The 22,937-nt window shown below is 39.5% G+C and overlaps 1 protein-coding gene across 2 annotated transcripts in view; it reads left to right on the plus strand.

Annotated features, from left to right (window-relative positions):
* The window catches only part of APBB1IP (amyloid beta precursor protein binding family B member 1 interacting protein), a 70,988-nt gene that overhangs the window by 16,775 nt on the left and 31,276 nt on the right, over positions 1–22,937 (plus strand). For both annotated transcript variants that reach the window (XM_064444856.1, XM_064444855.1), the window contains exons 2-7: positions 402–473; positions 4,540–4,627; positions 6,403–6,698; positions 12,335–12,412; positions 15,231–15,390; positions 19,246–19,367. In XM_064444856.1, coding sequence (XP_064300926.1) covers positions 402–473; positions 4,540–4,627; positions 6,403–6,698; positions 12,335–12,412; positions 15,231–15,390; positions 19,246–19,367 — 816 coding nt within the window. The remainder of the gene's footprint in view (positions 1–401; positions 474–4,539; positions 4,628–6,402; positions 6,699–12,334; positions 12,413–15,230; positions 15,391–19,245; positions 19,368–22,937) is intronic.

Raw genomic sequence — 22,937 nt, forward strand, 5'->3', positions numbered from 1 at the left:
AGAAAGGAAGCTTTCAAGATGAAGCATTCAGGAATTTCTCAACCTCAAGTTTTGTTTCCCTCTCCATTTCTCACTAGCTACATTTCTTTGATATTTAAGATGCAACCATGGTTTACTAGCTAGTGACGTCCTATGAAATGTAAAAAATACAAGGAGGTTGTTGGAACTTCTAATGAGTGTAGAGCCCAAGGGTGTGTTTAAACATATATAGGATTGAGATTCTGATCTGTTAGTATTTATTTCTAAAATATAGACAGGTTTTTGCAAGTCATGAACAGTTGTTTTAAAGTTAATTGGGAACACAGCATAAGAGAATGTTGCATATCTTCTGGTTTTGACCATTGCTGGCTTTGAAATGAACTTGTGATGATTCCTTGTCTGTGGATTTTTTTTTCTTTCAGATGGAGCAAACATGTGATGATATAGATGAAATGTTCAGCAATTTACTTGGGGAGATGGACATGCTGACCCAGGTAAATAATTCTTTTTTCCATCAAGATTAGAAAATTGGTATTATGTGTTAGATAAGAGGCAACTTTTCTACATTTTTCGTATACCCCCACTCTGAATAAATATGGATACATTATTTTGAAAAACCTTCAACTAAATTTCTTTGCTTGACATTTAAAACAAGTGGTCTGAATAATAAAGTGATATTAGTGCAGGCTAGATTGTTAAAGAGAGCTGACTGATTATGAAAGATGCTTTCTCAAAGGAAAAACAAATAAGTAATTTAAATTCGTCTGGACTTGGTCCCAAGAAATTGAAAGGTTCTGTCAAAACAGGAAGAGTTTGAGACAGAATTTTCAGGTATGAATGCTTTACATACGTGGGTAAATGGGATGTAGCCTGAATGTCAAATGTAAACTTTGGAAAGGAAAGCAACATTTTGAATATATGCATAAGATTAATCTTCAGATATGGCAAAATAAAATACTAAGTTACAGCTAGGGTGGCATTCAAGAATTTAGAGAGACATTATTGCCAGTGTAGAATACACCTCTGGAGAGGAAACTATGAAACAGCATGAGCCTATTTCTAAACCTATAGTTATGGAATACTTCCTGCAAAAGCTGATGGAAGGAGAAAAAAAACCCACAAAGTCAATAAATTTGTTACTTTTTAATACATGCATGCTTGAAGACAATTAAGCTGTCATCTTGGATTCTGTGTGAGTTTCGTTGCTTAGAGCCTCTGTTTGAGGGGTCTTTCCTCTTGGTGAAGCCCAGTGCTTGCCAAATTAAATACCAATAATTATGAGCCACAGGTTAGGAATTGTGCTTAAATTCTAAGAAAGCCAAGATTTCACATGACATTCTTAGCTGTCAAATCACAATACTTTGCCCTCTGGTAGCCTTTCTGCTTTTTAAGGGCTCTTTATAACCATGCATATTTATTTTATGCATATATAAAATATATATATATGTAGATAAAGAGTGAGGGTTTTAGGGTCACTTCATTTCTTTATTATGACTTGAAAATGAACAAAAGACTTTGCGATAAATTTCACCTCCTCAGATTGGACACAGCGCTGTTACGAGTGCAGGTGATGGGAAGAGAGTAAGAGTGAGCCTCTTCTCTCCCTGCTCATTGGTGCAATACCAGGTGGGATGGGATGCGTTGCTAAGATGGGGACTGATTGTTCTTCCTCTTTGAAGTGCTGGCATCATCTCTTACCTTAACATCGTATGGTAGGAGACAGGCATATCTGAAGGCCTGAAGATGTTCAGTTAACAGACTTGCATCTGTTAATTCCTTTAGACTCTTAATTTCCAAAATGAGACTATAGATAGTTTTTCACCCTTTTTCACAAATCTGTTCCTAAAGTAAGTGTAAATGATAGGAGCATGCAGAGATGCCTTCACATTGCATAACAAGGCTGAAAAATAAATGCAAATTCAGAATTGGGCTTTTCTGCTATTTCTGTGTACTTAATTTTAAACGTTTTTTAGCATTTAGATTGTTTTCTCTTTAATTTCCCTTTGCATGTACTTTCATTTTTTTCTGTACTTCTGTGGGTGTTATGAGAATCATAGAATCATAGAATTGTTAAGGTTGGAAAAGACCCTTAAGATCATCAAGTCTAGCCACTAACCTATCACTGCCAAGTCCACCACTAAACCAGGTCCTCAAGCACCACATCTACCCTTCTTTTAAATACCTCCAGGGATGGAGACCCAACCACCTCCCTGGGCAGCCTGTTCCAATGTTTGACAACCCTTTCGGTGAAGAAGTTTTTCCTAATATCCAGTGGTTGACTCTCCTCACTGTGAAAAACTTCCCTCTCATGTCCAATTGGAATCTCCCCAAGAGCAATTTGTGTGCATTCCCCCTCATCCTCTCCATGTGACTCCATGTAAAAAGGGAGTCTCCATCCTCTTTGTAGCTACCCCTTAAGTACTGGTACACGGTGATGAGATCTCCTCTAAGCCTCCTTTTCTCAAGGCTGAACAAACCCAGCTCTCCCAGCCTATCCTCATATGGCAGGCGTCCCAGTCCTTTGATCATCTTGGTGGCCCTTCTCTGGACCCCTTCCAGCCTGTCCACATCCTTTTTGTATAGCGGGGACCAGAACTGTACGCAGTGCTCCAGGTGTGGCCTGACAAGCGCTGAGTAGAGCAGGATAATGACTACTTTATCTCTGCTGGCGATGCCCTTTTTGATGCAACCCAGCACCCTGTTGGCCGCCTTGACTGCAGCAGCACACTGTTCGCTCATGTTGAGCTTTCTGTCCACCAGGACCCCCAGGTCCCTTTCCATAGAGCTGCTCTCCAGCCAGGTGATCCCAGTCTGTAATGTACTCCCAGATTGTTTTCCCAGGTGCATGATCTTACACTTTTCCTTGTTGAACTTTATTTCCTTTATGTTCTTACAGTCTGTTTCATCAATACATTTTGTGGCCTCCCTTTTTCTTATTTTTTTTTTCCTCAGGCACTGTAAAACACTCACATGTGCTTCATTTATCCCTCTTCCCCTATTTATACCATGTCTGTTTTTATGAGAGTGAGTATTAACACAGAAACAGTGTTTAAAGTTATCACTGCTTTGGTTTCCAGCTCTGTATAACTTCAGAAGAAGTCAACATGTCCTGGGTTGGAAATAGGTGAAAAGAGCTGCCAAGAAAAACGTTTGCATTAATTTTCATGGAAAATGCCTGTTGGTTTCAGGCAACTCTAAGAAATGTAAATGCCTCTGGTACAAATTGAGTATAAGCACCATTAGACAAACATCTCACAGGGATGTATGAACAAGGGTATAGCTTGTAGGATATAGGAAGTAATCCTTCCATTCTGTGCAGCACTGATAAGTCCTCAACAGGGAAACTCCAGTGTTAGCACTGCATTTTGAGGAGGAGAAAATCCAGAGGAAAGCAGTGGGAATGACAAGGAGGAAAAGAAACATGAGCTATAAGAAAAGATTGTACAAGGTTGTTTAGTCTAGAGGAGACTGATAACAATCTTAAAATACAAGGCAGCATTGGAGCAGAAAGAAGTACTTGGTTCTTCATGTCCAGAGAGAGCAGGACAACAGGGAATAGTCTTCAGCTGCAGCAAAGGAAGTTTAGGATGAACATCACAAGAAAGGTTTGATGGCAGGAATAGCAATCTCAGTAGTGAAGCAGCGGAACAGATTGCCAGAGGCGGTGATGGAATTTATCTATTAGGAAGCTTTTCAAATCAGGTTAGGTTTACATTTTTCCAGTATGACCCAGATATAACTGTTATGCCTTAGGACAGGTGCATGGTCTAGACAGACCCTTGAAATTCCTTCCAGTCTTGTCTACAGTGATTGCTTATTAGAGCTATCATCATCCTTACTGTGGAAGGGAGAATGTGTCTTTATCTATCTCCCCTGTATGCACTTTTCCTAACTTGTGAAGCGCTGGTTCCCTGCACTTCCTAAACACGCCTGTGCTTCCTAAACAACAAGTTACAAACTAGGAATTCTCTATTTAACTATGCAGATTTGCAGTTTACATTGCAAACAGCAGCAAGTTTTGTTGTTTGTTGTGTTTGGGGTTTTTTTTTCCAACAGCATGAAAAGCAACAGCTAGGTTACATTTATATTAGTAAATAAAGCACTCTAGAGTAAATGGCACTGCGGAGCTCAAATGTGTTACACAGCTAAATTATTTCAACACGCTCCCACTGCTCCCCTTAAAAAAAACCACCAAAACCTAAAAATCTGCCTGGGCTTTATCCACTGTCTCTATTAGAAACAGCCCTAGCCTCTGCTGCTCCCCACACCAAGCCCAGGTGTTGCCTGACAAGTGTTGCAGTTGGTTTGGGTCAGCATTGTGTTGAGAAGCATGCAAACCATGAAGCGCTTGGCATGATTGTGAGACAGTGCTTGCACCCTTGTTCTGGCCCTGTTTAGTTTACCAGGCTAGGCATAACCCCAGAAATGTGGGAGTGTCATTCTATTCCTTGAAGAAGAATTGATTTCATTAGACAAATTCAGGTAATTGATTTACAAATGTCAATGTCTGTAATAAAAATTATGTCATCAGATACATGTTTTTTTCTTCTACTTTAACAGAGTTTAGGTGTGGAGACTGCACAACCTCCGTCCCCCAAAGTGTCCAACAATGAATTTAGCTTTACAGTTGGTTTTAAAGATTTAAACGGTAAGTAGCTGAGCGGACTCTTTTGTCCTTTCAATGCTTATTTAAAACACCTCACAACAACAAATCAGAAGAAAAACTCTAAACACCCTTGATAAAGAAAAAAAACCCAAACCAAAAAAAACCCTGTTTTGCTGGAGGAGAAGGTATATTTGTGTGTCTCAATATAGGAAATTCAAAAGGGTGCAACATTTTTTAAAGGGATATTGCTCAGTCTTATAAAATGAGTTAGACTTTTTAAATGTCTGAGTGTAGAGGAAAAGAAAAATGAGAAGTCCCCCAAATAACCTTCTAAAGTGCAACCTTTTTTATGTAAAGATTTAACTTAATAAAAGATGAAGTTCCTCAGTGTGAGGTCAGAGCTGCATAAGCATTTTTGTCCAGTGGAAGTATTGGCTTCAGCTGCTTCCACTTTAAATTGTTTATTCTCATTCTGGTTTGCCCTGTCACTTCTGCATTTACAGCTGCTTGTTGAGGCTGTGTGATGAATTAAATGAGGGAATTTATCCAAGTTTAGTAAAAGAACCCTCCTTTTGGTTTTGTTTGTGGGTTTTTGCTTTTTACTGGGGGCTGGTTGGTTGCATTTGCCTGAGTTGGTTTTAACCTGTGTTTTTGTCCCAGAATCAATTCACTATTAAGCTACCTAATGCCTTTACCAGCAAAGTGGGTAGAGGTATATAAATAGAGAGGATCATAAGCCAACTTTCCCACTGAAAAGAAAAGCTTATGAAAATACTCTATTAGCATAACAGGTAAAGCAGAGTAAATTGAGACAGTCTAGTGACATGTTCACACTTAGTCTGATGAATGATCTATTCTTTGTTGGACTATATTAGCATTTTTGAGTATCTAGTTCAGCGCTCTCCATCCCTTTCCAAAATCCTGCTTAAAGCTTTCCCAATTTGTGATTTCTTTTCTATTAACTGGACTCTTCAAAGAGATTTAAACCATTGAATCTGTTGGTTCTTAAAGAACCCTTCTCTTCTAGAAAGCTAAATCATCCTGCAGGATGATATTCCACAGGAACTGTAATACCATGACTAGTTCAAACAACCAAAGAAGAGATTGTGTATCAAGTTCCAGTGTAGGATTTTATCTTCTACTCTGACAGAGTAGAAGACAGAGAGCAAAAGTCATGTGGTTGATAAGATGCTTTTGAAAAGAGACCGTGTTGTTTGTTCTTTGTTTAAAGGATCCTCAAACCCTGCATGTTACATAAGGTATGTCACAGACGTTGATCACAAAATTACTGATGTGCTACAAGTGATACCATATAATTTCTTGTGTCTTAGAACTCTCTGATTCTGCTTAATTTTAGAGTTGTAGAATAGTAGTAACATATGAAGGTATTCTTGGTCTACTATACCAAAACTTGCTAAGCATTTATATATGTACTTTACTTAAAAATAAGTAAATAGCCTAACGGAAGCTAATGGAATTTCTTGCATCCGTATCACTAAGCATGTGCCCAGAAACCTGGCTGGATCAGGGCCAGGTTTCATAACATCATAAGGGCATGAGACCGTATCACTGAAAGTGAAGCTTCCTGTCCTGTTTAATTTGTATTCATAGAGTTCCTTGTACTGTGAACTTCAGCATGACCAGATTAATGGCTGTACCTAAAACATGTTTGTTTCTTGAACCAATTTAAAATGTCTCCTTTCCCATAACCCTTCTATCTTACACTAACCATACCTTCTGCAATTTAATCTCCACTGAACCGGAAACAGTTTTCTGTATTGCACTCACTCTGACACATTTTGTGGTTTTCTTTACAGAATCCCTAAGTGCCCTAGAGGACAAAGACCTGGATGCTTTAATGGCTGATCTTGTAGCAGACATAAATGATGTTGAACAAAGAACTTTACAAGCCCAGAAAACTTCTGGGAACCAGCAAAGTACGGTCACTCAGCCTTCAACAGGCAAAGGCTTGGATAGTGACACTTATTCTAAAACAAGTGCCTATGTTACCATTACGGGACGGTTTGGGGATGACTTGCCCCCTCCACCTGCAGACCCTGATTTAGACCTTCCACCACCACCACCACCACCTCCTCCTGAGCCACTAACCCAGGTAAGCCTGGGTAGAACCTTGTTCTACACATTCAATAGTTCTTGTAATTTTGCAAGTAGTATATGGCATTGGAACAACAGTGGATATCCCAGGAAGAAACATCTTGGGAAGGTTCTGCAATGATGAAACCTGTATGAACTGTGGAGTGAGTGTTTTCTATTATTGTGGGCTCAGCAATTTCTGCCTGTTCCTTGACCTCTTGCCCATTCCTTCGCCTTTCTAATCATTACTTTGATAGCCTAAGACAGACATAAATCATTGCAAATGGTTTACTGCAATGGAAAACTTGTCACTTTTTAAATAAGCACTGATAAGTTAATAGCTTCTCACAGAGAACTTGGCTTTGGCATCAGTGCAAAGCATGGCCAAAGATCCCACCGTTTTGTGAAGCTGTCACTGTGTTCGTTGTAGTCTGTGCTATCGGTACTGATGAGATGGTTCTGTGGATGTTTCCCACATCCGTCCCTGGCCTAACTGATTTCTTGCAATAGGAAAAGCAAGAAATCAGTTCTTGCTGTTCAGTTGGGTAAAACTCAACATTTTATAGGAGACTGTGTGTAAGGCTGAACACAAGAGTACTTCTCCTAATCCAAACACAGAATCTCTCTGCTCTTCTTGGTCTTGCCTTTGAAAGGAAGTAATGAAGACTATCTGTAACATGGGACAAATGCTCTTTATTTAGGAGGTGCCAAAGTTATCAGTAGGTACTATTTATAAACAATTGGCTTACCTGTACAGTAAAATTTCAGACTTACCACAACCTCTTCCATGTTTGTGTTTCTTGCAGAGCTGTTTTAACAACTGAAATGAAATGTGATGTTTCCAGTAGAAGCATTAGAAGTTCATTTCTTTGACATGAGGTTGTGGAGAGGAAGAATAGCATAAGAATTCTGCCATGGTACAGCCCTGTGGGGAGAGTACATGCATTAGAAGAGTGATGCAGCCCAAAAAACATGAATCTGAAATCATGAAAGATCTAAAAGTATCTCCTTCGGTATTCATATGCATAGTAACTCTGACGGAGAGAAGATGTATACATTTAGGGAACATGAAAAGTGCTCTGTAGGCCCATGTACAACTCTACTGGTCAGTTTTGCTTAAAACCATGGGGAATTCATTGCAGTTTAAAAGCCCACACAAATTCAATATGAATCACCTCAACATAACTGCTGCATACGGCAGACATACTTAGAAAAAGGAACAGAAAATTTGGTAGGAAGAGGACCTTTCTGATTATACAAAAAGTGATTCACTGGATAAAGCTTCATTTGGTGCGTAGGAGCTTTCAGTGCTGTTTGAATAGTGAAAGTCGTAAACATGTGGGAGGAACTTCACCATTTTTCTGTATCTCAAAGATAATAGTTAACTTCCTATCTTAAAGGAATATCAACATTTGAAAAAAACAGCTAGACAGCTTCAGAAGCTGAAGGCTTTCGTATAAATAGTATAATTGATATAGAAGAGATGCTATCACGGTAAGTTCTATCCATTGCCCTACAAACATGTCCCCATCTTGATTTAGACTCATGACCTTAACGGCAGTGCCAAGCTTCTAAATAGTCTGGTTTGGAAGCTGAGGAAGTATGGTCTGGAGGGATAGCTGGTCAGGTGAGCTGTTGGCCAAACTGCCAGACTCAACCGGTAGTAATAAATGGTTTGCTGGCTGATAACAAGTGGGATCAACACTGGGGATTGTATTCTTTAACATTTTCATCTGTGACCTGAGTGACAACATAAAAAATCATCTGCGGATGTGCTGAAAATGCTTTTAGTTAAGGGCACTGACTGACAAGATGAATGGCAGAACTTCAGTACAGGGGACCTTGGGAAACATGAGGACTGGGCCAGCAAAACCCTCAGAAACCCAGCAAGGTACAAGGTCCTGCATATAACCCCATGCATTTGTACAGTCTGGGAGGTGACAGGCTGAGCAGCAACCCTGCTGAGAAGGAGGTGGCATCCTGGTGGATGCCACTCTGAATAAGAACCATGAGTCCAAGGTCATCTCAGTATGGGAAACTGGCCTGTGTCGGGAGGGGCACGGCCAGCAGACTGAAGGAGCCATTGTTTCTTTCTCTTGGCACTCTTGTGTGAAGCCACACCTGTAATACTGCAGTCCATTCTGGATGTGGAGATACTGGAGAGTGTCCAGCAGAGCTACTGGGATGGCCAGGGGCATGTAGTGGTCAGGGGCCAGCAAGGATAGGCTGAGGGAGCTGGGCTTGTTTAGTCTGACAGAGGACGCTGGGGAGTGATGTAATGACAGCCTAAAAATACCTGAAGGGTAGCTACAAAGCTGGTAGAACCAAATTCTTCCATGGTACTATTAGGTCATATAAAGAGGGGCAACAGCTATATGTTGTAGCTCTGTAGTTTCGGACAGGACATTAGGAAAAACTTTTCTGTTTCAGGCAGTGGTGTAACACAGGAACAGGTGACCCAGACAGATCACAGATTCTCTTTCTTTGGAGGTTTTCCAAGATTTGCCAGGAAAAATCATGGCTGACCTGACCTAGCGTTGGTGACACTCCTGCTTTGGGTAGGGAGCCAGACTACATACCTCCAGACCTCTCTTCTAACTAGTGCTTTTATGATGCTGTGATCTAAAGCTCACAGAAATCAACAGTACTGCACAGTTCTTTCCCCTGCGTCTTGTACTGAGCTAATTCTCTACTAGCTGCCATCCTGCATTATTTGAGGGTCAGGCAAGACTTCAGAGTGAAAAGAGGATATACTTGCTAAATGCAATTGGAATTCTATATGCAAAAACATAGCCGGAGGTCACTTCTGTCTCTCTCAAAGTGTTCCTTTGAGTTTGTGTGCTGAGTTAAATCTCTGTCTCTGGTCTCTTTCCAGATAGAGGGAGAGGGCAGAGGAGGATGGGAACAGGAGTTAGAGGCAGTTCTAAGGAACCTTTCTGCAGTAGTTGATTTCTTCATTAAGGCACTGGTTCTGCTTTCTCCTGCAGCCCATGTCTCATTTTCTGATACAGGTTGTATCCAGATACTGATGGCTTATCCACTGTGTGGCTTACTGTCCACAAAATTGCCTATAGGGCTATTACAGAAGTTGCAGTGTGAGTGATGGAGGTAATAACCATTTAAAATTAGTATGGAAAGAACTGATTTCAAATTAGTATTTACTGTCTTGGTTAATATTTGCTTTGACATGACATTTCTGCTCAGTAGAATGAAATGCAGCTGTAAATGGAATGTATTTTGTTTCATCAAAATCCACATTCCTGTTAGCCGGGATTATTGATAAGTGGTTCTTGAGCCAGTCAAGGCTGACATTTTGTTTAACACTTCTGTTTGTCTGTAGTCAAATAAGAGAAGTATTAATTATTCCCAATGCACCTGTGATACTAAGACTCTATTCTCTAACCTTTAAGTGTGCCAAAATTAAGAAGTACAGCTTTTCTTTCAGGGAAGCATAGAGCTGTCTCATAAGTTTCCATCAACTATTAGACTTCTTTTTGAAACTGTCCTTAAGCTAAATAATGCTTCTACATTTTCTATGACATCATCTGGATGACTTTTATGTGCTCTGTTTGAAGATCCAGAAACACGGTGATGATACTGTAGTGGGAAAACAAACCTTTTAGCCCGTCAAAGCATTTCTTGAACTGTGCTAAAATTTTGCATCTGATAGTTTATTTACTTTGTATCATTTCCTTTTTCTACATTAAGACAGACAAAGGTGATGAAAACATGAAGGCTCTCAGGTGAGAGCTCTTTTGCACAGATTTGTACAATGTGTGATCTCTGTTCAACACAGGTCACCTGCAGGCGAAGCCTGAGTTATACCTGCCTAAAATTTTCAGCAGAAAGCCTGCCCACACAATGCTCAACCGCTTTGGTTAAGATGCTTTTCCTGCTTTGCAGAGGCGGCTGCGTGCCTCTGTAGAGCAGTCAGCCTTACTGCAAAAGCCTCTTTTGTCCAACAGCTTCTGGTCAGCTACAGAAGCTATTTTTTGATTCTCTAAGTTAAGCATCTCTGAGCTGTAGCAATGCAAATTTCCATACCTGTGGAGACAAAAAAAAAAAGACATTTTTTAACTGAATGCCTGGTATTTATAGTGGAGAATTTGGCAACAGTGAACTGCCTTGAGCCGTCTCTTTCAGGTTGCACCTCACCTTGTATTTTTGACTTCCTAAAGGATGCTAGTATCCAGGGGAAGCAGTGATAAAACAAAAGATGTTTAGTTCAGCAAGAGGGATGTTAGTCAGGAGTACTTTGGTTATGGTTGAACCTGCCTCAAAGCTTGGGATGAATAAGATAACCTTCTTAGCTCTCTTTTTGCTATGATACTATGATATCTCTGTAAGAAGGAAGTGGTGGCAATACTCAGTTAGGCCTAGTTTCTTGCAAAGGTGCATCTCCCATGAGTTGCAGCCTTCCTGGGTTTCTCTTAGTCTGAAGACCACTAAAATTATGCCTTTAGGGTAGAAAATGGAGGCTGACGGTAACACAGAGAAAAATCTTGTGTGGAAGCAGGGCAGGAACTTTCTCCTGTAGTCATTGACTGGAAGTTGGGTGTGCCTGTGAGTACCATAGCACAAAACCCTACCCCTTTAAAACAAATGAAACTGCAAAAATGAGAGACCAACAGGGACAGCAAAAGTCAGCAAAGAGGCAAGAAAGCAAAGTCAAGACAGTTTTCAATAAGGGGAGCAAGGATTTAAAGTTGGAAAGAAACTGAACCCTGCAGTAGTGCTAACAGTACAAGGCAGCCACAGGAACCACAATTACCTACTGTCCAAAATGTACTTTTCTAACTTTTTATATGACATGGGGAGACTACTGGAAGACAGATGGCAAAAAGAAATGGTCACAATCTATACATCTGCTGTGTGTACCTAAAACGCTCAGCAGCTGGGGATCCAGAGTCTTCTTGGATCACAAAGCTCACTAATATTAAGAGAGAGGCATGGTATTGCTACAGCTGCTTTGTAAAAGAAGAGCTTGGTGATACTGAGATTTTTAGGAATCTTACTGTGGCATTCAGCAAAAGCTGGCACGAACTTGAGTGTTCTATCTGTATCTGTGTTAATACGAATAGGTCTATTACTAGAATAAAAAGCCATGATATCCAATTTAAGGTGTTCCTCTCAGTAAGTATATGTGCAGTAAAAGCTCATATGTGGCAAGTGAAAGAATTCAAGTAAATTAATGTACTTAACAGAAAGCGTGAAATTATAAGTGGTATGATTGCAAGCCCAGTTTTCAGTAAGATCCTAAAAACTCTAGTTCTCTTAACCCTATTGAGAGGTGAGTTCTCTTCCAAGCAGCTGCATCCACAATGCTGTCTCATTCAGGCTAGATCTTCCTTCATCTTTTCTTTTGTATCAGCTGCAACCTATATGGAAACATAGAAGAGTCCAGTTTTCAGGTGTAGTATTTGAGAAACAGATCATGTAAGAGTTGTATGACTGGGCAACAAAAGGAAGCGCTGGACTTGTGAATCAAAGCTTTGGCTGGAGGGTATTAGCTCAAGGATTCCCTGTAACTATGAAGGTTCCCATGACAAGCCTTATGTTCTGGATATAAATAACAAGAAGCAACTCTTTTCAAGTAAATATAAATTGCTGGTCTTACATAAAAAGAAGCATACCAAATATCTTGTGTCTTTTCAGGAAGAACAAGAGGCACAGGCTAAAGCTGACAAGATTAAACTTGCACTGGAGAAACTGAAGGAAGCCAAAGTTAAAAAGGTGAGCCTTAAAATAGTAAAATGCTACCATAAGAGCTACCAGCTAAGTATCTATTATCATTCTTCTCAATAATAAAGTTCTTAGTAAAATCGCTGGGCTTTTTCATATTTTGTCTGTAACTTGGGACATCTAAAGATGTTCTGTGGAGCTGTCTTGTCTTCCATCTGAAGAGAAGTCTCAGGGAGAATGCTACCTCTGAGGGACTTGAAAGACTCTGCCTCTTTTTTTCCAATGTTGGAGCAAAGCCCGCTATTCTGATAGGTTGCTTTAGAGAAAGTGGAATGTACATTAAAATGTTGCTTATTTATGCTGTGCTGATTCCAGAAGTATTAAACTTTTCTTCTACAGTGGATGTGGATTTAGTTAATCCCAATTAAATTAATGAGGGTATTCTTGCTAAATCTTTTCACAACAGTGTAGCAATGTACAAGGGTAATAAAAATTATTTTAGACCAACAAATCAGAAACCTTCCAGTCAGTGCCTGCACAGTGCTACAGTGTGTCATGTAATTACAACACTCATCCTCAGCTAGTGTTCCAGTGGAACTCAACAGAAGCTGCAGATGTTCAGTAACTCTGAAAAATGGATGGGAAGAAAACACAATAATGACCTTTCGGTCATGCTCAAATAGGAGATGGGAAGTGCTGGAGATGGAAGTCTGCAGGGCTTCCAAAAAGTACTGAAGCTTCCAATAAACTTGGGAGTGTCCAGACATGAGATGGTTCCCACAGAATGCTTTACATTCATGCACAAATGCTACTTCTGAGAGAATGTGTTGGGAGAGTTTCACCAACGTTGTCTTTGGAAAGCTCTATAACTTATGGCTGCTCAATGAGCACCCTCTTTTCCTTGCAATGTTAGCAATGCTCCTTTGGGAAGAAACATTTATTTTGAAGAATTCTTTTTTCCACCCTAAATATTTGGAACCATAGGCTGGAATTAAGGCTTAATCTTCTTGTGGCTGTGTCACTGTAATGAAATTACTGTGTCATTCTTGAATTCTAAATTGACTAAATAATTGTCAAGAAAACTGGTCTTCTCTCTGTTACTGAAAGTGGAGGGCAGAAGCGGGGGAGGATGATGAAAAGCAAGCTTACAGCCCTGGACTTCAGGAAAGCAGACTTTGGCTTCTTCAAAGATCTGCTTGGGGAGAGTCCCAAGTCTCTTGGGATCCCATGGGATAAGGCCCTGGAGGGAAGAGGGACCCCAGAAAGCTGATTAATATTCAAGGATCACCTTCTCCAAGCTCCAAGAGTTCCATCCCAATGAATGAAGGTCCACAAAGATGATTAAGGAACTGGATAATCTCTCCTGTGAGGAAAGGCTGAGACAGCTGGGACTATGTAACCTAGAGAAGAGAAGGCTCCAGAGGGATCTTGTCAATCTGTAGAAATAGCTGAAGGGAGGGTGCAAAGAGGATGGAGCCAGGCACTTTTCAGTGGTGCCCAGTGACAGGGCCAGAGGGAATGGGCACAAACTGAAACACAGGAGATTCTATCTGAACATCAGGAATCACTTTTTCAAGGTGAGGGTGGGTGAGCACTGGCACAGATTTCCCAGGGAGGTTGTGGAGTCTCCCTCCTTGGAGATACTCAAAAGCCATCTGGACAGGGTCCTGGACAGTGGACTGTAGGTGGCCCTGCTTGAGCAGGAGATCGGACTGGACGACCTCCAGAGGTGCCTTCCAATCTCAAACATTCTGTGGTTCTGTGAAGAAGGAAGCTGCATGCACGTTTCTGAGCAGTCAACTATAACCAGACAAAAATACCTTTTTTCCCCAGACATGCTGTAGGTTATGCATGTACATTTCTTTTTCTCTATAATCTGCACTAGAGCTCAGTTGCTTATTTTAGAAAGGAAGATACAAGTGTTGGAATAAAAGCAAGTTCACTTTTTTGTTACATTTGCTTTTACTTTTCAGAGATGGCATAGATTTTCTCTTGGCGATCATCAGTCTCTGCTTCTTCCTGATCTTTAACAGAGGTTTTCTCTGTAGCATGAAAGCTTCTTATGCAAGCATTTAAAAATAAGAAGCTATTTAAACAAGACTATATGGAGAAGTCTTCCAATTCACCAGTTTAGTTCCAGTTTCCATGTGCAGATCCTGCAGACAATTTTTCTTCTGTTTTCAGTACCAATACAACATTTTAAGGATTTTCCTTTTTAAGTATTTGCAGTTCTTTATCCCATTTTATATACTTCAGCGTTTTCTTGCATTGTTCCTCTCTGAAAAAAAGTGTGCATTGTTTCTGTAACAAATCCTTCACAATATGAAGAAATAATGAGTGTCTTAGGTTAATGTGGTCAATATAAGTAACTCATCTGTTTGCTTATTGATGGGTGTTGGACTACTGCCCTTCTTATTACAATCTGATTTCAGGTTAGTCTGTTGGCATGGCAAGATTCTTCCATTCTTTTTCTAATTTAAAACGAAACTTTGGGCATTTCTAGCTTGCATTAAGGACAGACTGTCCTTTTGTACTTGGCTTCCCTATCAAGCATTTTCCTTAATCGCGCATCTAGTAGATTTAGAGAAGAGTAACTTCTGCTTTTTTTTTTTCATAGTAATTTCACATTTCCTGAAGTTGTGCACAGGACAAGGTTGAATTTCCTTTTTTGAGAAAAGGTCTTTATTTTGGTGACGATATAATGTAAAACCTTCCAAGCTATTTTATTCCCTCAGCTCACTGTGGGACAGGGTGCCTTTGAATCAGTAATAACCTTCAGCCTTAATCTTTCTTATCTGTGTTAGCAGATTCAGACTAGCCTTTTACTTGCTTCTGAAATTAACTGACTCTTCTGTGACTCTGTACCCAGCTTGTTGTCAAGGTGCACATGTACGATAACAGCACAAAGTCACTAATGGTGGATGAGCGTCAGGTGACACGGGATGTTTTAGACAATCTCTTTGAGAAAACCCATTGCGACTGCAACGTTGACTGGTGTCTGTATGAAATGTACCCAGAGCTGCAAATTGGTAAGTGGCGTAGTGACAGAGCAAACAGCAAATAGATACAGTGCATCCTGTGCTATTGGTAGTCTTGAAACAATAATAACATTTCTGCTGCCTGTGCGTCCACTGGTTTTGGAACATCACAGTCTCTAAGCTGAGGGATGCCGCAGGAGTCTTTGGGCTGTTCTTGCTGTAGAAGCAAGTCTTCCATTCATCTGTGACGTAAGCTGCAGAAGGCTCCTTGCCCACCACCATTTCCATTATTTTACACAGAATGAAGGGGCCATGTGAATTTCACTGTGTTTGTTAAGGCAGTGACAGACCCAAACACACCAGTACTCTACTCTTTGAAGAGAGGATGCAGTGCCGAAGTGCTGTCGGCAGGCTATTACATACTGGCCAAACAAATGTTGTAATTAAACAAGACTGACTGAGAGCATTACAGTAATTTCTAATGCTTCTTACTTGTGACAGACATTTTCTTAAGTGTATTTGTGAACGGAGTATTGCTCTCTGATGGGGCTGCAGTGGTACCTTATGGTGGTACCACTGGTTCTGGTGGTACCTTATGGTTCAGGAAGTAACTAACCGGGCTTCTAGGTCCCTAGGAAACAGCTGTACAAAACTTATGTATTGTTTGGTGCAACTTAATGGGGTTTGTTTCAAAAAGGCTTCAAGGCCTAATTAAGAATGGAGTATTCTCTAATTGTGAGTTATTTCAGAATCTTTTTATTGTCCAGGCTGCGAAGGTATTTACATCAAAAGGAAAAGGAGAATTGCCACAACTTTCTTCCAGGGTTGCATTTGACCTAGAGAAATGGGAAACTGTCAAACAGCCGTTAGCATTTTCAGTTTACAGACTCCCAGCAGAGATGTAAAAATGCACAACAAAAGTTAAATATCAGTATTGCACTTTAAAAGAGCCCAGGAATAATCATCCTGCTAAACTAAAACAAAGAAATGTAAAAATAGCTGGAAAAAGCCTGACTGCTCATGAGCAAGGAGGTATTCACCTGCTTGCAAGAGTGGCAGACACTTTAACTGCCAATCTGTTTTTTCCACTCTATTAAGATGGTACATGAAACAATGTTGCTGCATTCTTTTATACCTGCTGATCTCAACTAAGGAAAGATTGGAAATGTCATTAGACCCTAGAAATGTCACAAATGTCATTTTGAATAATTTTAGAGTGTTTTCTTGTCTTGGAAAATTGTTCCCTCTGGTCTAGTGTGACTTGCACAAACATTTCTGAGTGTTAGGATGACAGCATATAAGCAGACTGTTTTCTGAGTCTCCATAATCATTAAAGAGAATGTACTTGTGTTTCTTCATAATCTGGATAGACATTTTGAATTCCCCATTACAAAATTAAAACTGAAGGCATCAGGGAGATCATATGCTACAAACATTGGGGTTAATGGTTAGACTTTTTTTTTGGTATGTAAAAATTACTTGTGCTGCTTCAGTCCCAGCTAATGATAGATGCTTTGGGTTGGGTTAGGTTGGTTTGGGTTTGGATTAGCAATTAGGAAATTGTTCTCATAAAAAATAAAAACTATTGTAAAAGCCATGACAGAAGAAAAGAAGGAAAGGAAATAAATCATTAGTTGGCTCAGGAAAAAAGAAAAAGTCTATGAACACCTGATGCAGAGGTCTATCACCAGGTCCAAATCAGCTGGGAATGGAGGCTTTGTTTGCAGAAGGGAATTTCAATGCGGATGGAATGGTGCATATTCCTTCTTCTGCTTCCAGTGCACAGCAACATGCAGTAAATATTGTTCAAAATCAAAACAATGTGAACTATTATTTATTCTTGTCAGTATACTTCTTGGCAGTTCTAGATAGCTCTATTACTATCAGTGTGCTTAGAAGACAGACTTTCCTGTTCTCTCCTTTTCTGCCTGCTTTCCATGTTAGTATTCAAGAGAATAAAATCACATTTACTTTAACAAGAAAATCTGAGCAGCAAATATTTCAGGCTGAACTGAAAGTCCAAGCTAGTTTTATATCAGAAGATCCTTGACAGAGTATCTTTATATATACTGTTATTTTGAAAGATGATCATTGCAAATAGAATAAACTACAGTTTTAGATTAATTGAATGTTAAATATCACAGATAATCTCAATAGCAAGGTGGTGATATAATACTGGGCTGTACATACCACCATGTATTTTGCAAAAAAGCGTATTGTCTTTTAATAGACATCCAGATTTGACAGGCTTTTTTGTAACAATAATTACCAAAAAGACCCTCCTGAGGATGGTAAGATCATACCTTTTATACAAGAAGAGCCTGGTACTGGAAACGAACAAACAAAATATATGTGGCAAAAATCAGTGTTAAATAAGTAGTGTTATGACCTGAAAATTATTTTACGTTTATCCTGGACTATAAGATACTGTTTTACCCTTCAAAATGTTAATTGGGTTCTATAAAGTGCTTTATATTTCCAGTATATTGCAGAAGTATCATCTGCTAAATGAAAAGTGTTACGTTGCTTGTGCTGTTAAAAGTTACTGTGTACATGTGAACTGGCCCTGAAGCTAATCTCATTTTGTGAATTTAATTCATTAACAAAATTTCATTTTGATGGGACACACTGAACCCTTGTCAAAAGTAACAAGTAGTGTTATTTCTTTAACACTACAAATGTAGGCCAATGTAGGCCATTAAAAGTTGTGATCACCACAGACCACTGAAATGGGAGTACAGCTGTTCCCAGAGGACTGCCAAAATCATACTGAAAATTGGAGCTGGGTCAATTCCCTTCCCCAAGATTGAATTTGTAGAAGAATGCAGTTTGGGTCCTTCCAAAATTACCTGTCAAATTTTGCTCAATTCCTTTTCCTTCCAAAGTGGATTTATGTGATTGTTCAGCTACTTTATACAAGTGTAACTGAAGAAGAGGGAAGGCTTACCTAACCTCAGCATACCCTGTGGCTTTCCTGGGTGGAGGATCCAGGTTCAGATTAGCTCAGGAAGAGAGAGAACTGACACTAGGTCTCCCACATCTCTGGTGAGGTTTTTAACTACAGAGATGCTGAATGAAACTTCACATCAGTTCTCAGTCTGTCTTCCTATTTCCTCTGTTTTGCCATTTCTGTGTTTAAATACATTTGCTTGAAACAAAACATTTTCTTTTCAGTGTATAGAATTCTTCCTGCTGACAAAAAGCAATTTTCCACTTATTCCAATAAGTAAAAAGACATGAAATAAGTTTTCTACTATTTTTTCTAATACAGTAGCCAAAGTGAATATGTAACTCCCTCCAGCGATACTGCAAACCTTAAAAAACCAAAAGCCAACAAAAGCAGGAAGCCATTGAGAGACATGGATGTAACCATCTACTCCTAGGGGGTCACCATTTCCATCCTTTGCAGTCTTTGGGCAACAGCCCAGAGATGCAGGAGGAATTCAGGAGCCTGCCAGAGCTGCAGAAGGCACTACTAGTGATAATAATAATACTACTAAAAATTGTAGTGAAAATGGAAACAACAAAAAAGAGAAAGGAACAAAACCCAGGAAAAACAAGTGATGCAAACACTCACCACCCGCTGACCAATGCCCCAGCCAACTCCCCCCAGTTTATATACTGAACGTGACGTCATACAGTACGGAATATCCCTTTGGCCAGTTCGGGTCAGCTGTTCTGGCTGTGCTCCTTCGAGCTTCTTGTGCACCTGGCAGGGCATGGGAAGCTGAAAAGTCCTTGACGTAGTGTAAACACTACTTAGCAACAACTCAAACATCAGTCTGTTATCAACATTATTCTCATACTAAATCCAAAACACAGCACTGTACTGGCTACTAGGAAGAAGATTAACTCTATCCCAGCCGAAACCAGAACAGTCTTACATTATCTTTTCTGTCTCTCCAGAAAGGTTTTTTGAAGACCATGAAAATGTTGTTGAAGTGTTATCAGACTGGACTCGAGACACTGAGAATAAGATTCTGTTTTTGGAAAAAAGTGAAAAATACGCTTTATTTAAAAATCCCCAGGTAAGCTAACATGGTATTTGGATAAGAGTCTAAAATGATATAATTTAGTCTGTGTGCTGCCTATTGCGTTATTAATTTGCTCTCAGCTCTGTCAGTTTGGAATTAGAGAAAGCAAAACTTGTACTTTTTAAAAAAAAAAAAAAAAAAGCCAGAATGTTGAATGCAAGGATTTGAAAATTAGTGCTTTCTATTCTTTTCTGATACTATTTTTAAGTCCCATCTGCAGTGGTAAAAGATTAAGCATGTAGTTCTCTGCTGGTACAAGCTGTTGCTTAGGCACAGCTCTCAGAACTGGGGTGAGATGCCACAGCCGTAAACACCTGGTCTTTGTCATTACTACAGTTTCTTCACTGATAAAAATCAACATTTCCTTGAAGGTCTAGTTTTTGCCAGTTGCGTGTGAAAGTTCATAAAGAGTATGCTGAGCACTACAGAGAGTTTCTGGATTTCATTTAGACTGGACAGAAGAATTGGATGAACTTGTGCACACTAACTTTGTGAAAAGAGGGTCTGCACGCTGAATTGCATCAAATTATTCAGGATAGGTGTATACACAAATGATTTATTTCTTGTGATATATGGTCAGAACCATACTTACAAACACCCTAGCACATACAGTTGATGGATTCTGGGGCACTAGATCTTTTTCCCCTTGTCAGCAGTCTGTTAGCTTACTGAGCATCCTGTTTGTTCCTGAGGGCAGCAAGAGAAAAGTGAGCAATTCAGCCTTGCCGAAAAAATGAGTAAAATATATAATTTGGCAACAAATATCAGTAAGCTGCTCATTAGGAAGTGGTTTGTTGGAGGGTTTTTTGTTTGTTGTGGTTGGGGTTTTTTTGGGGTTTTTTGTTTGTTTTTTTTTTTTTTTTTATGAGCCAGTGTTTTAAGTGAAACCTGCAGAGAAGAAGTTTCCTTCATTGACATAACAACTATCCGCCATCAGGGAAAGAAAACTTATCCTGCATTGTAGATGGATTATTGTTGATTTTTAATAGGAGACAGCAAAGTCAAGTTTGGAACTAAATCACATTGTGGCTCTAGATGTCATACCTTCTAATGTAGATAAACATATCTAGCAGCAGAAGTTCAATTGTACAATTGCTTCATAAACTAGTAGTTCTTATTTGGGCAAGTGGCTTAGGGCAAGGCTGTGAACCTCCTGCAGGACATAGATCTTTGATGAAAATTCTGGGCATTTTGAGTACAGTGAACTTTAGAAATAAACATGACTTAAACCAAAACAGGAATAAGAGTGTAGTTCTGTCTTCCCATCTCAGGACATGCTGAGCTTGATCTGGACACGTCTGCAGTCCTTGAGCTTCAGCCCCTCTGTGATAAGCTCTAAAATGAACAGCCTAAGGAAACTGCTTCAGTTGTGGCTATCACGCTATTGAAATATTTTGCCAGTAATGAAGTCTAACGATCTGTCAGGCTTAGTAAATTCAAACGTTGAGACAGGCAGAATAGTACAGTTGTATTGCGGTTTGTCTTTTTGGCAGAAAATAGTTGGTATTGCACAGACAGAGCTCATGCTAGATAATGAAAGCTGGTAAAATACATGATCTGGAGTAAGTCCTTCAAAGGCTGAACCAAGTGGAAATGCTGAGTTGGTGGGGGGCAGGGTGTATGATTACTAAACTAACTGCTAATGGAAATTATGGGGTAACCAATGGGAAACTGAAATCCAGTGCTCTGATACTGTATTCTCAGTATATTCGGCCTCCTCCTCCTAGCTCAGTCAAGGCTGCCCCACAAACTCATTTTGTGAGTACAGAAATTGTAGAATGCTTTTTTTGACGCAGCCAGTGGTGGTAATGTAGCAGCAGTTGGATTCCTTGTTGGTCTTATTTAATGTTCATTCTGTCAGATCTCTGTGGAGATCTCAGAGTTTTGTAACTTGCAGATATTTTTCTGGAAGAAAAGAGGCAAATTCCAGAGAAGGCCAGGTGCCTACAATTTATTCTTAGACAAATTAGTAATACAGAATTTTCATTACAGGGGTTTGATGCAATTAAACACTTCAAAAAAATCTTATTATAAATATGTCCAGATGCATTGCTAAAACAAGTGGACCTCTGGAGAAGGTCTGGGATCTGTGCCCATATTCATTGTTTCTTTCAATGAACTAGTTATATACCTAGTATAGACTAAACAACAAATTATTAAACGTGTTTCATTTTATAAGGAGGAACTGAGGTTTTGAAATGCATGGTTTGTCCTCTGTCTGTGTTAGAAACATGCTGCTCAGCTGATGCCAGTGGCTTTTTTTGAAGATTGTCATTCTTGTCATGTGGTACTTTATAATATTTTTCTGCAGCTTTGTTTCTGAAAAAATTTCTTTAAAGTGTTTGGAACACATTTTAGGAAAAGCATCTGCAAAATCCTCAGGTGTCTGCCTCTTCATGAAGACAGGCACACTTTTGCCCTTTCTTCACCGTGGTATAATTTAGCCTGCAGGGAACTCACAGTAAAAGACCATTCCATGAATGGCATCAGTGACTCACCTACAGAGATGGAGTGTCACGAGTCTATGACTAAAGAGTAAAACAAAAATACATACTGGTACATGTGCAAATAAAGAAAACCTTTATAGCATAGAAAGGTGATGCTTTGACGTGCGGTTGAGTGATGCTGTGCTTGACTCTTGAAAGGAAAGGTTGTCAGGTCTCAACACCACTTTTCAAAAAGCTCAAAGAATAATTCTCAGCTAAAAGAGACTAAAAAAAAGAAAAATGTAGGAAATGCTTTTTCTTCATTTAAACAGAGTTATTTGTAAGGGGCAGCTGTAAGGGGCTCCTGACTGTAAATGCTGGTCACAGTCTTAGAACACTATATTTGATTTTTGCTTACATGGATTTTGATTTCCTGTGTTTCTCTTTTGCCGATGCAAGCAGACAGGATAAATTCAAACAGTGCAGGTGACACCGCATGCATGTGGGGTTTTTTGTTTTTATTATTTTTGGACAGTATTAGTGAAAATTAATGAAAATCTGTACAGTGAGTACTTTATGCTTTTGCTCCCTCATGTAAGCCAAAAGCAAGAGCTATACCCCCTAATGGAGAACCCATCCACTGAATTGACATTTTATTGCTTCTAAAAAGCAAGAGTAATAAACAGTGTGAGAAGGAGGTGGAGTGAGAATTTGTAATGTCTTTCATAATAGAGTTTCACACTTGAATACTTATTTTGAAGTCAGTGATATTGGGCTACTATTCACTAGGTCATACTTTTGTTTTTCACCACTTTAGCTACCTTTATGAATCAGTGTTTTTCTTCTGTCTTCACTGTTACCCAGTGCTGGAAACAGAAAGGTGTCAGGGAACCTGATTATTGGGTGTGCTGGCAAATGCACAAAGAAATAGGAGCGAGAAAAGGGAAGTGTTTTTCATCGTACTCCCACTGTATAGTAATCTTAATTTCTCTCTCTGTTAGTGTATCTCTGATCATGCTATAGTTTCAAGTTGAAGATACTAGTTCAATAAATATTTTTCGTTTTCTGCCTTGGAACTGTAACACAGAAACAGTCCTTACACATTTGAGCCATTTTGCAGGTGACTTTTAATCAGCCT

Source organism: Phalacrocorax carbo, chromosome 2 (genome assembly GCF_963921805.1).
Source record: "Phalacrocorax carbo chromosome 2, bPhaCar2.1, whole genome shotgun sequence".
NCBI lineage: Eukaryota > Metazoa > Chordata > Aves > Suliformes > Phalacrocoracidae > Phalacrocorax > Phalacrocorax carbo.